Source organism: Vidua macroura, chromosome 17, assembly GCF_024509145.1.
Source record: "Vidua macroura isolate BioBank_ID:100142 chromosome 17, ASM2450914v1, whole genome shotgun sequence".
In the NCBI taxonomy this organism is placed as follows: domain Eukaryota; kingdom Metazoa; phylum Chordata; class Aves; order Passeriformes; family Viduidae; genus Vidua; species Vidua macroura.
Window position 1 is genome coordinate 7,564,754 of NC_071587.1, and position 11,818 is coordinate 7,576,571.

The 11,818-nt window shown below is 51.6% G+C and overlaps 1 protein-coding gene across 1 annotated transcript; it reads left to right on the plus strand.

Annotated features, from left to right (window-relative positions):
• The first annotated feature begins 1,896 nt into the window (after nt 1-1,896).
• BPIFB2 (BPI fold containing family B member 2) lies at nt 1,897-8,730 on the plus strand. The gene is made up of 17 exons (XM_053993329.1): nt 1,897-1,929; nt 2,941-3,013; nt 3,835-3,951; nt 4,177-4,270; nt 4,539-4,643; nt 4,786-4,923; nt 5,348-5,393; nt 5,647-5,707; nt 5,952-6,043; nt 6,164-6,340; nt 6,703-6,744; nt 6,873-7,037; nt 7,321-7,388; nt 7,687-7,732; nt 7,995-8,058; nt 8,157-8,233; nt 8,504-8,730. The coding sequence occupies exons 1-17, from the start codon at nt 1,897-1,899 to the stop codon at nt 8,570-8,572; spliced, it is 1,467 nt and encodes a 488-aa protein (XP_053849304.1). The 3' UTR covers nt 8,573-8,730.
• The last annotated feature ends 3,088 nt before the right edge of the window (nt 8,731-11,818 follow it).

Sequence of the window (11,818 nt, forward strand, 5' to 3'; positions counted from 1 at the left end):
TCCCATTTAGAGCAGCTGAGACTGCTGGAGGATTTGCAGAATACGAGTTCAGCACAAACCCCCCAGGGGGGAGCCTGTGCTGGAGGGTGAGGGGTTGCAGTGCATCATATAAAACATCTCTATTAACATATCCCATCCCAACACACCCAGGACCCCTGCTGACCTTCTGCAGAGAGGTAAGGAACAGTCAGTCTGTAAAACCTGACTGAGAAAGGGGAGAACCAAAAGAAGCAGGAGTGATATTGTTGTGTGAGCTGGTCCCTGAGGGTTTCCAACATCTGCCAATATAAATAATTCAACTGATAAATCTCAAAGTCTGGGTAAGCTCTCAGTCTAGGGTCTCAAATGAGAGCTCACAGACAACAGAGACTTGTGCACCAAGTCTGAAGGAGAAATCTCATCTGCTTAATTACATGGTACAGACAGAAGTAGGAGCAAGAAGAAACCCAAGATGGGCAGTGGCAAATTCTTCTCTTGGAGACCCACATGTAATTGTGACTCTTGGAGGAGCAGCTCCCCAAAGGTTCATGGGGTTGTGCAAACACTGGGGGAGGACATGGGCTCAACTGGGGGATAACCCAGTGAAAATTGTGATAATCTCAATAATATTCTTACTAATTTCAGGCAGGGTTAGAGTGAGGATGAGAAGAACTTTCACCTGCCCAGAGAATGGGCTCCTTAACCCCAACCCTGTCCTAATTCCACCATGGGACATCCACACATCCAACCAGGCTGCAAACAGGCTGCACAGAACCCTCCTCCAGCCTGCTGCTGTCCCTTTGGCTGCCCCTTAGACACTGTGTCCTCCCCCATCCCCTCCTGAGTACCCCACCCAGCAGGACCCAGCTCTGGGAGCTCAGCCTGGTGAGGTAATGCAGCACAAAGTAATTTATTTCCTCTCTTCATTTCTGTATAAAACTTGTCATGAGGTTTAATCCGTCATTACCTCCCTCCCAGAGCTGTGCTCGGTGGCCCGCTGCTAAGCCCAGACAAGGAGATTTACATCTTATCTAACAGGAGTGTAAGATTTATGGATAACTCCCGACAAGGAGCACATCATGCCAGAAAGACACTTTTGTGCTAGTAACTTGATCAGTCATTATGCTGTGAGTTGACGTCTAATTAAGCCTCCACAGGCACCATCAGGTCCAGAACAGCTCTTCAGGAGGAGAAAATCCACCTCTAAGCACCGTGGTGGCAGCTTATCCCCAACCCTTGCACTGCTGGAACAGATAATAACGCTCCCCAGAAAATCCCCAATCTCAGGGAGAGCTGGTGATATCACCTGCCCTGGAAAAAGGAATCACAGGGGCAAATTCCCAACTGCTGCTCTAAAACACAGCAAATACTCATTGCTCAGTGGCTTTCCTAGGCTGTGTCCATGTCCCTGCCAAAGTCAGATCCCACAAAACATCTCTCATGGCCGCAGGGGACTTGTCTGAGGGTTACAACCTTCTCGATGGATTTACTTTTCTGAACGCATTTCTTGCCTCTCACTGGGCTGCCTACATCAGCGTGGGAGTGTAAATCCTGCTCCCCCTTGGCAGACTGCTCGATCTTCATATTTTCTCTTGACTCTGCTTCCAGGATGCCTTCGATGGAAATGCGCAGCGTGGCTGGAATGCTGCTTTTCTTGGCATTTCCCTGCCATGCTGAGCAGGAAAGTAACACCGTGCTGGGGAGAGCCAAGGGCTCTGAACGTGTCAAGATGCACCTGGAACCAGAGCCCGGTACCTCACGTCACCGATGCACAAAGGACAATGGCTGCCGCCCAGGCTGCAGGTGTTTCAACAAGCCCTGAACACCTCACCCCACTGCCAAGGCAGTCAGACCAAAATGGGCAGCTCAACCCTCTCTGGGAGACTGGTCATGCTGAGCTCACAAGATTGGGGAGGGATGGGGGAGAAGTCAGAACACAACGGGGAACTGGTAAGGCCATGCAGGGTGTGTGTATGTGGTGTTTGCAGGTGGTCCATGCTCTGTCCTCCGGGCCAAAAGGAAGCCAGAAGAACATGATGGACATCAAGCACAGGAAGGAGAGGAATTCCTATTCCCTCCCATGAATGGTGTCACTGTTTGTAGAGATATTATCAAAGACAGTGGATGCCACTGACTATATTCTCAGCCAATTGTAATAAATATTGCCAGTGCCTTTGATAGGAAATGGGTTTAAGAGAGGAAGGAATTATTGCACATGGGCCATTTCAGATCTTCTGTCTGGTCTAAAACTTGCTGAACCCAATAGAAATACTTCTGTTAACTTCAAAAGACTTACCCAGCCCTGATAGAACCAGACAATGTCCTTAATAAATTGCCAGGATCTCCTCAGGTCATGTTCAAGTCTCATCCCTTCTGGTCTGAGCTCCTGAGCCAGGAGAGTGACACAAACCACAGCAGCCTCTCATAGAATCCTGGAATAGTCTGGGTTGTGAGGGACCTTAAAGCTCATCCAGTTCCAAACCCCTGCCATGGGCAGGGACACCTTCCTCTAGACTTTTCCAAGCCCCATCCAGCTGGACCTTGAACACTTCCAGGGATGGGGCAGGCGCACCTTCTCTGGGCAACCTGTGCCAGGGCCTCAGCACCCTCACAGGGAAGAATTTCTTCCTAATCTCTAACATAACCCTGCACTCTGTCAGTTTAAAGCCATTGCCACTTGTCCTGTCATTCCATGACCTAGTCACAAGTCCCTCTGCAGCTCTCCTGGAGCCCCTTTAGGCACTAGAAGGGGCTCAAAATTCTCCCTGGAGCCTTCTCTTCTCCAGGCTGAACAACCTGAGCTCTCTCAGCATGTCCATAGCAGAGGGGGACACAGAGGTGCTGTCCCTGTGGGGTTCAGAAGAAAGGGTGGCTGCAGAGCAAAGAAATCCACATTTGCTTTCTAACAATGTTTGATTTCTTGGCACCCTCCACCCAGAGGCCTTTCTTTGTGCTCCTCAGGAACACCACAGTGAAGACAAGCTGCCCCAGCACCTGCTGTTCCATCCTTCAGCTCGCCAGGTCAACGGCCAAAGTAATCAATTCTATGGGGAAACAATAAAAATGGTACAAAAAAAACAAAGTGTCCCCCCAGTGTCCTGGTTCCCAGCCCTCTTTGCCAATTCCTGCCCCATCAGCTTTGGTTGGGAGGATATATAAAACCAGCAGAATTTCTCAGTGTGGCCACGGCAAGACACAGACTGAGCCAGAAGAATGGGAGGGCCAGCCAGGAGAGGTAAAGATGCTTTTGCAAACTGAATAACTTGATACAGGCATTGCTCCTACTTTTGTGTGTCTCCATAAGGGTCAGCATTCACCAGAAGTGATGCTTTCTGCAAAGGCTGAGATAAATATGTATGTTTTCTGCAGGTTAAGCTTTCTGAATTACTTGTTTTCATAACATTGTAAGAGTATTACAGACATTATAAACGATTCCCAAATGTTTTTCAAAGACAGATAACACTTTCACCTTTTCATTTGACTTTATAACTCCTCCATAATTTCCTTTCCTTCCTCTATTAATTTTAGCTTCTGTTTATTTGCTATTTTTATACCGGTTGTGGCCATTCTGTGCTCCTCAGTAAGTGAGATATCGCTGCAGGCACTGTTCTAGCTCGCAAGATTGCAGAGGCTCTTCAAGGCTGAACCTTCTGTCAGTGCTTTTGAGACACCACACGAGAGCTGTGTGCTGTTATTGCACCAAAGCTGAAGCTCCACACCACAACCCCAGTCAAGGAGCAGATCTGTGACTCTGTGCCTCAGTGGCCAAGCAAGGGTTGTTCTAAACAGGCTGTTGTGGGTGCCCTCTTCCTCCCCCTGCTCCTCTTCCTCTTCTTTCTCCTCCTCGTCCTCCAGGTGCCTGCATGGCGATGCTCCGCACCCTGAGCATCCTCCTGAGCCTCCTGGTCCCAGCTCACACCACCAGGTCACCCGACTGTGGTGGCATCCTCACCCCCTCTGGACTGAGATACCGTAAGTGCAGACCCACAGCTCCCATACCAGCAGCAGGCAGTGACATCTTCCACTCTGCTGGTGAAATTCTGGCACCAGAATCTCGTGCCACTCCTCAGCTTACCTGCCTCACCCCCTGCCCATTGCTAGCAGCAGGAGGCTAGTAAGGGCTGGAAATGGGTTTCAGTCTGTCCATCAGGACACAAGCTCCAGAGGCTCTCATAAAACATCTGCCCTGTTTCACAGTTGCTGAAGTTTCAAAGCCACATGCAGAGTCGGTCCTCAGGAGGGACCTCATGGCCCCGCCAGCCCCAGCCCCATCTCCTGCCTCCCCAAGCAGGTGAGTTGCCCTCTCTAGCGCCTGCCATACCCCTGGTTCACACCGGTGTTTGAATATTGGCACAAAAGGCACTTTGCCAGTGAGAATAAAAATCCTCCTGCAGACCAGGAGGTTTAGAAATGAGGTCCTGGCTCCTTTGTTGGCGTCCAGCGGCAGCAGAACCCATGCTGCTCTCAGGGCATGGATTTGTCTGTGCAGATCTCATGAACTTCTGGGTTTTCTCAGGGTCTGTGCTGGTCTCCCAACACCTTCCTTTCTGCTCCAGCAGGAACCAGATTATCTCTGTCAAAGTTGACAAGTTTTCCCTGACCCTGATCCCCGACACCGGGATGCGGCTGAGCATCGAGGTGGACCTTGGCATCACATCTGCCCCGTGAGTGCCAGGGCTGCCGGGCTGGAACCAGCCCAAGCTCCTGGCTGAAGTCACAAGGCTCCTGCAGGAGCAAGGGTGGCCTGGGGGAGTGTGGCCAGGAGCACCCCCCAGCTCCAGCCTTCTCCTCTCCTCCCCGGCACAGCTCAGCCACCAAGGAGATGAGGCTGTCCATCCTGGCAGACCTCCACGTGGACATGAACCCCGAAGGGAACCTGGAGCTGGTGACCTCTGACTGCAAACCCACCCTGGAGGAGGTGCAGAGCACCGAGGAGTCAGACAGGTCAGCCCCACAGTCTTCCTCCTTGTGGGATTCAACTAATGGGTGAAAGAAGAAACTGAGGCACAAATGTTTCTAGGCATTGGATTGAGAATTTCTCACTTCCCTCAAAGCTAACAAAGGCCAACACTAGAACTTTATCTTCATGGGAAGAGCTTTGCTCTACTTTTGGGGTGGTTTCCCCATCTTAAGAGAGTTTCAGTCTGTCACAAGGGAGTGGTACTTTTAGAGTTATGCAGCTGGAATGCTTTTAATGTAAGTCCAGTGGCAATTCTCCAGTGGTTTGTGATTCTGAATTGTAAACATAGTTTGATAGAAAACAGTGGTAATTCTGTCTATGGATCCCTTTTGGGTCAGATATAAGACACTCACCCACTTTTGGCTGATCTGGTTTTCTCCTAACTTCTATTCTGTTGTTTTTACCCAGCAAGTCCTCAGGATTGGACATGGACAAGCAGATCAACGTTGAAAAAGTAAGATAAAGTTTGTAAAGGCGTAAGACAGCATTGTACAGGTCTGTGAGAATTTGAGCACTTTATGTCTGCCTGGTGCTTTTCCAGATTTCCCCCACAGCTCCGTGCTCACTGGGCACTGCCATCGTCCCCTGGCTCCTGCTACCAGCCGATGGCAACACCCACCTCAGAGGCTTTCTGGGGACACCCAGTGCCAACAGACCCCCATGCTCATCTATCACCTCTTTTTTGCTTTTTGTTCTTTATTCCACAGATTTGCCTGGAAGTCTCCAAATTGCTGCTTTTTCCAAATGAACGGCTGATGTCTCTGGCAGGTGGGCAGTTGGCTTTCAGTCCCATTATGGACTGAGGGTTTCAAGGAGCATTTTGGAGCAGATTATGAGGTGGGACAAATTCCTACCCTGCAGCAGCAGAGGCTCTGCTGCCATCGTCTCCTTGGAGACCTGCTCCCTCTGCCCAGCTCTTTCCCTCTCTTTCTTACTCTGAAAACCCAGACACTTCCCAGCGCCTGTCCTTCCTTCCCTCCTCTTCCTGAGCATCCCTCTGCTCCATTTGCAGCTCCATTCCCCATCACACCGAGCTGCCAAGTCCAGTACCTGCCCCTGGCTGCCCCCATGTACTCTGAGCAGGGAATCATCATCTCTTTGCAAGTAAGTCCTCACTTTCCAGCTCTTACAGCCCAGCTCCAGTCCTTGGAAGAGCTGCTTCCACCGAGTGCTACAGCCCTGAGACTCTTGAAATTAATTTTCTCTTTGCCTGTGTCCCTGCAGACAACTTTCCAAGTGGCAGGGACAGTGATCCCCCTGCCAGTCAGCCCCGTGCCTTTCAGCATGCCCGAGCCAGCGAGCTCCAGCCCTTCCCACCTCATCCTGGCCTTCTCCGAGCACTTCTACACCAGCTTATTCTCTGCCTTGGAAGAGTCTGGAGCTCTCAACGTGAGTCTCCTGGTGAGTGGAACAAGGGAGGAAGGGAGGAGTGGGAGATACACACTTGGAGGGACAACCCTGCCCCGGGAATGTCTTGGAGGAACCACAAGCCCCACACAGAAATTAGAGTGTGTCCAAGCACTTGCAGGAGTCACAGTCCCTTACCCCAAAGCTCCTAAAAATATTCCTGGTCTAATGGAACATGGAGAGTTTGCCATGAGGAGTAACCTGCACACTGCTCCTGGCATGGGCTGGTGTGAGGAGGGCTCCTGCATGTACCCAGGGGTGGGATGGTGCTCTTCAGAGAGGCTGCCTGGCCACGCTGGACACGAGCCCTGGAGCAGCCCCATGGGTCTGATCACGAGCTGTGCCTTGTGTTTCAGAGCTCCCTGACCACTGCCACCTTGGCTGAGAGGATCACTCAGGTGTGTTGCTGTCACTGTAACCTCAAGAGGCACAACCCCAACTCAGGCAGTGTCCCCCAGCTGCCGACCCCACCCTGGGGGTGCAGGGATGGCTGCCATGCCCAGAAACAACCCCAATCCCTCGGCAGATGGGCTCCCTCTTCCAAGAGGACCTACCAGTGGTGCTTCAAACTGTGACCCGGAGCTCACCTCATGTGGTGCTGGAGGAAGACAAAGCAATCGTGAAGCTTTTCCTCACTGCCCAGATCGGAGCAGGATCAGCCCTTTTCCAGAGCTTCCTGAGTGTGAACGTGGTGGGTGTGGAAGCTTGGGAAGCTTGGGAAGCACGTGCTGAGAGTGTGTCCCTGCTGCCCACAGGCACTGCCCCTTCCCCTGGCCCCAGTGCAGCCACTGCAGGGGCTGACTCAGCCTTTTCCATCACAGTGCTCCCGGTGTCCAGCAGCGTGTGCCCGTGTGGCATCATGCAGGATGCAGGGAGCACATTGCAGGAGGCAGCACGTGGATGGGTTCATCACACCCCACAAAGCCGAAGTGGGACTGTTTCCTCACTGATCCTGCCCTCTGTTCCCCTCACAGGACGTGGCTGCCAGGCTCCATCTCAGCGTCGCCGACACGAGGATGATCATCTCTGTGGCAGCCATAGAGTAATGGCCCATCTGTGCTGCAGGAGCCCAAAGGGGACACGTCCCAGTCACAGCAGGGAAAGGAGAGGCAAAGTGGTCTGGGGGGGGGTTTATCTTTTAGAGTTTGGGCATTGCAGACATAGCTTCTTCCCCAGGGAGGCAGTGAAATTCCAGAAACATGGCTAGGGAGAAAAATGGGAGCTGCAGCTTCCAGACTCCCACAAAGGCCCTGAGCCCAGATGGGGAGTTCAGGGAAACAGGAGAAACTGCTTAGTACAGCTCAGCACCAGCAGCTCCTCTGCTTCTCTTTGTTTTCCAGGGATGTCGAGCTCAGCCTGGCCACCTCTGATGTGGGTCCTATACTGGTAGGTACCTCCAGCTGTACCTGGTACCATCCTCTAAGAGCCTGGTCCCCCTCAGCTGCCCCAGCCATCCTGGGCAGCGGGTGCCAGCAGGGAAATATGGGAATAGTGACTTTGGGTGCTTGCTGCACCTGCTGGGAGGGACAGTTGAGTCCTTGTGGGATGGGAAGAGATGCAGTGAGCATCAGGACCCTCTCACGGGTCTCTGCCCCTCTCCTCCTGCTTCAGCCCCACACCACAAGCTGACCCTGACCTTCCCCCACAGGCTGCCTTGCTGGAGGAGCTGTTCCTGCCCACAATCCGTGAGGAGGTGCCAGCCCAGATAAACAGTGAGGAGATGGGAGCTCCGCGGGTGCTGCCCTGTGGGAAGCTCAACATGGACCCAGGCAGCACCCAGCTGGCAACTTTCCCTCTTTCTTTCTCTCAGAGGTCCTGAGACAAGGGGTTTTCCTGCCCCACATCGCCAGTTTCACTTACACCGATGTCAACATCACAATTCACAAGGTAAGAAATAAGACATTTAAATTGCTCCCTGCTGTGCTTGATTTAAAGGAAGCCTGGGAGCAATGCTAACCTCCCAGCTCCAGAATAAATCAGAGCCTGATCGTCCAGCCCTGGTAACTTGCAGGACCAAGTTCCACTGCCTTAAATAGGCTGAGCCCTGTGGACACAGGCAGTGGCTGGGGCCGTGGGTGGTGATGGTGAAGCCCTGTGTGGGCTGATGGAGCCACACAGGCACCATGCTCAGTCCTCCCTCCTTCCTTCCTCGCTCAGGATTATGTCTTGATCCCCTGCAACCTCCAGCTAGAGGCAAGGACTGGAGAGGCAAACACCTGGGAGTGAAGTCCAGCGTCTGGAGTAGAACAGTGGCAGAATCATTCAGTTGACTCTCACATCGTGCTCTGTGGTTTGCCAATGCTTGAAATGTTGAAAATCTTCTTTCTTGACTTACTAAAACATCATGGGTTTATATTCTGGATAATAACGATGTTGCACTAGCACCTTTCTCTTCCAGCCCTGCTCCTGGCAGTTTTGTTGCACAGAGAATGGATTGTAACAACGTTATGTGCTTTAATTAAACATTTCTCTTTAATTCTGCATTTGCTGGTGTGACTATTGACATTCTTCTCCCCTCAACAATGTACCTATAAACAGACAAATTTTGCCCATCATGTCCAGACCCTACATTTAATTAATCCCACTCATTTACAAGGATGCAAAACAGACTCGTGCCTCTCAGCTGCAGAACATCATCCCTACAATGAGAGATCTTTCTGCTTTTCCTCCATGTCTTATGTTACTATGGGAACATTACAGCTGGTGAGTTTCCTGGGTCAGAAAGAAGAGGAGGGGGAGGAAATCAGTCTGCAGAATGGTTTCTAATTTTAGACCTGAAGGCAGTTATATTTTCAACACTTTGCTTCTGAGGAAGCTCATCACAGAGAAGATGCTGAATGAGAGGTGACTGCAGGCGTCAGACTGCGCCGGCGCCGTGGTCACTGCCATTGGGATGCTCTTTCCTACTGACCAAACACATCCCCTGGTTGTTCAGGAACATAAAGGGGGGGAAAACACCCACAGCAGACACAGGCATCCAAAAAGGGAGGGTAGGTGGTGACAGAGCTCCAAAAGCTGCCCTAGTCACTCTATCACTGGGTGCTGTTGGCATCAACCCCAGACAGGGTGAACATGAGGCTTTGCTGATGCCCAGGAGGAGAATCCTTGTCCCTGACCATGCAGCCCAGGAGGAGAATCCTCATCCCTGATCATGCAGCTTCCACCTCAGCTCTCCCATGGTGATGCTTCACATAACCACGAAACCTTATTAATTACATCTACATCTGCTTTCACTTGCTACAACTATACCCTTCATTTCTAGCCTCTGAAGCTGCTGAAAAACACTTCAAAACCTTCTATTTCAAAGGCTCAGAAATAAGAAAAGCAAACAAAACAAGCCAGGTTGATTTACTGCAAGGAGTAAAGAACCCTGAAGGTTTATATGCCCGGAGTGGGGACCTGACTAATGATGTTAATGCCTGAGGTTGGCCATAGCAGGAACAGCTCCTAATAAAAGCTTCCTGGTAGAGCTGCAACCATTATTCTTTGACTAATATATGTTAAACCAGTTTCCCAAAAGGAATAAGCTACAGTAGTAAAAAGATGCATTTCTTTGGCAGGGAATATTCTGGCTCCAAGCTTCACTGCATGACTGTGCCTCTCCAGCGCAGGGCTGGAGTCTCAGGAGCTGCACCCACAACTGCCAGCCCACCTGGGAATAGCCACAGGCTTAGAGCTGCCTCATGCTGGAGAATGAAGGTCATCTGCTTCTCCCTCCAGTCACCCCATTTACTGAGACCCCCAGCACAGCCAGAGAAAAGGAATACTGAAAAAATTGTTTGCATTAGCCCCTTTGGCAAACACAAAATCCATCACTTTCCTGGGCAGTCCTGCAGGAAGAGCTGCCTGGTGACTCCCAGCTTCCCTCACTACTGGCAGCAGCATGGAGCTGCATGGAGCAGCATGCACCAGCCAGATGGTTCAAACCCTGGAGCAGGGGGAACAAACCCCTTATCCAGCCCCCACAAAACAGCAGAGGGATGAATCTTATGCCAAGGGCATTGCTGGAGCAAAAGCCAGAAAACTCCAACAAACCCACAAACCACCAGCAGCACAGCCAGACCCTGGCAACCCCTCCTGCTGCTCACCCAGCAGAAGATTTTCCAGCCTGTCAGGGTTCCAGTGTTAAAGAAACTTTCCTGAACAGGATTATCCCAGCTCTTAAGGGTTCTGGATTGCAGTTTCCTGCTCTGGATGTACTCCTGAAACCAGTAGAAGTTCAGAGTATTAGATGTACAAGTTGTAGAAGTGACAAGTAACACTGAGAAGATGCTGCCTTTTCCTTTGGAAAAGGCTCCTCTGCTGCTTCCCCCGCAGTTCCATGTGATGAGCAGCATGATGGAGGCCAGACCCCAAGAGGAAAAGCCATTTCCAGGGGCACAAGATTACTTTTCCACTCTTCTGTGACCCTGGGCTTCCTGTGCCAGCTCTCCATGCAGCAGCAAGCTCTCATCACATGTTCTCACCACACTGTTTTCTTTCTCAAGACAAGCAGAGGCCTGGGACAGTGCCAGATCACAGAGCCCTCTATAATGTGCCAGAGAAATGAATGCCTCCCAGTAGAGCACAATACACCCAGAAGTGATGGTGAAATGGGAATGAAAAGAGGCCCTAAACTTTACTTACTGTCCAGAATGTGTTTGCTCAGGAACCAGAACAAAACCTTGTATCAACACAGCCTGTTCTGCCACCTGTGGGCAAAAAGGATGGATGGAGACATCAAGTCCCAGCAGTGCAGGGGCTCTGAAGTGGCACAAAGCAGATGCCAGCACAGGTTGCTGGGGAGTTGTCACTCATCCCGTTCTCCAGGTAACAGGGTCACACAGAGCCCCAGACCCTGCTCTGCCAGCTCTGAGGGCATGCTGGTGTCAGAGAACATGAACAACTGGATCTGAGCTCCCTGCTCCTGAGCAGCTTCCAAAGCTCCACAGCGTTCACTCTTGTTGGCACCTCACTCCAGAGGGGTTCAGCTGGCAATGGGGCTGTACCCAGCCTGCTGCTTCAGTGCACCACCTTGCCACCACACAGGAGCAGCACTTCTGCCCAGGGGCAGGACAAGGCTCGTGTTGAGCCAAGCAGCTGAACAGTCGCTGGGGAGCACAGTCCCACAGGCAGCATCAGCCTGCACCATGCTGGGAATAAAAAGAGCTGTTTATACTCACCAGGACACCCATCTTCAGTGTCAGCATGGACTTCAACCCACCCAAAGCCTTTCTGCTGGACACGAGGCAGGCCAGCCCATGTGGTGACAGTGTGTGACACCAGGTTTGTGTTTGGCACAGCTCAGGAGAGCGCTGGCCAGTTCAAAGAGGGACCCCCAATGGGTCCAGCACCTCCTCTGCCACATTCACTGATTCCTCTGCAGCGTCTCACAGCGATGCTGGGAGCTCATGCAGCAGCCACAGGTTTGGCCCCACAGATACTGAGCTGTTCCCACCTTCAGGCAGAAAAGCGGAGTGGAATATTGCCCCA

Excerpts from the sequence above, each read along its gene's own strand:
- BPIFB2 (XM_053993329.1), top strand. The coding sequence starts at position 1,897 with ATGGGGGAGAAGTCAGAACACAACGGGGAACTG. Across the intron at positions 4,924-5,347 it reads AGCACCGAGGAGTCAGACAG|CAAGTCCTCAGGATTGGACA; the intron begins GTCAGCCCCACA and ends GTTTTTACCCAG. Across the intron at positions 6,745-6,872 it reads TGGCTGAGAGGATCACTCAG|ATGGGCTCCCTCTTCCAAGA; the intron begins GTGTGTTGCTGT and ends ATCCCTCGGCAG.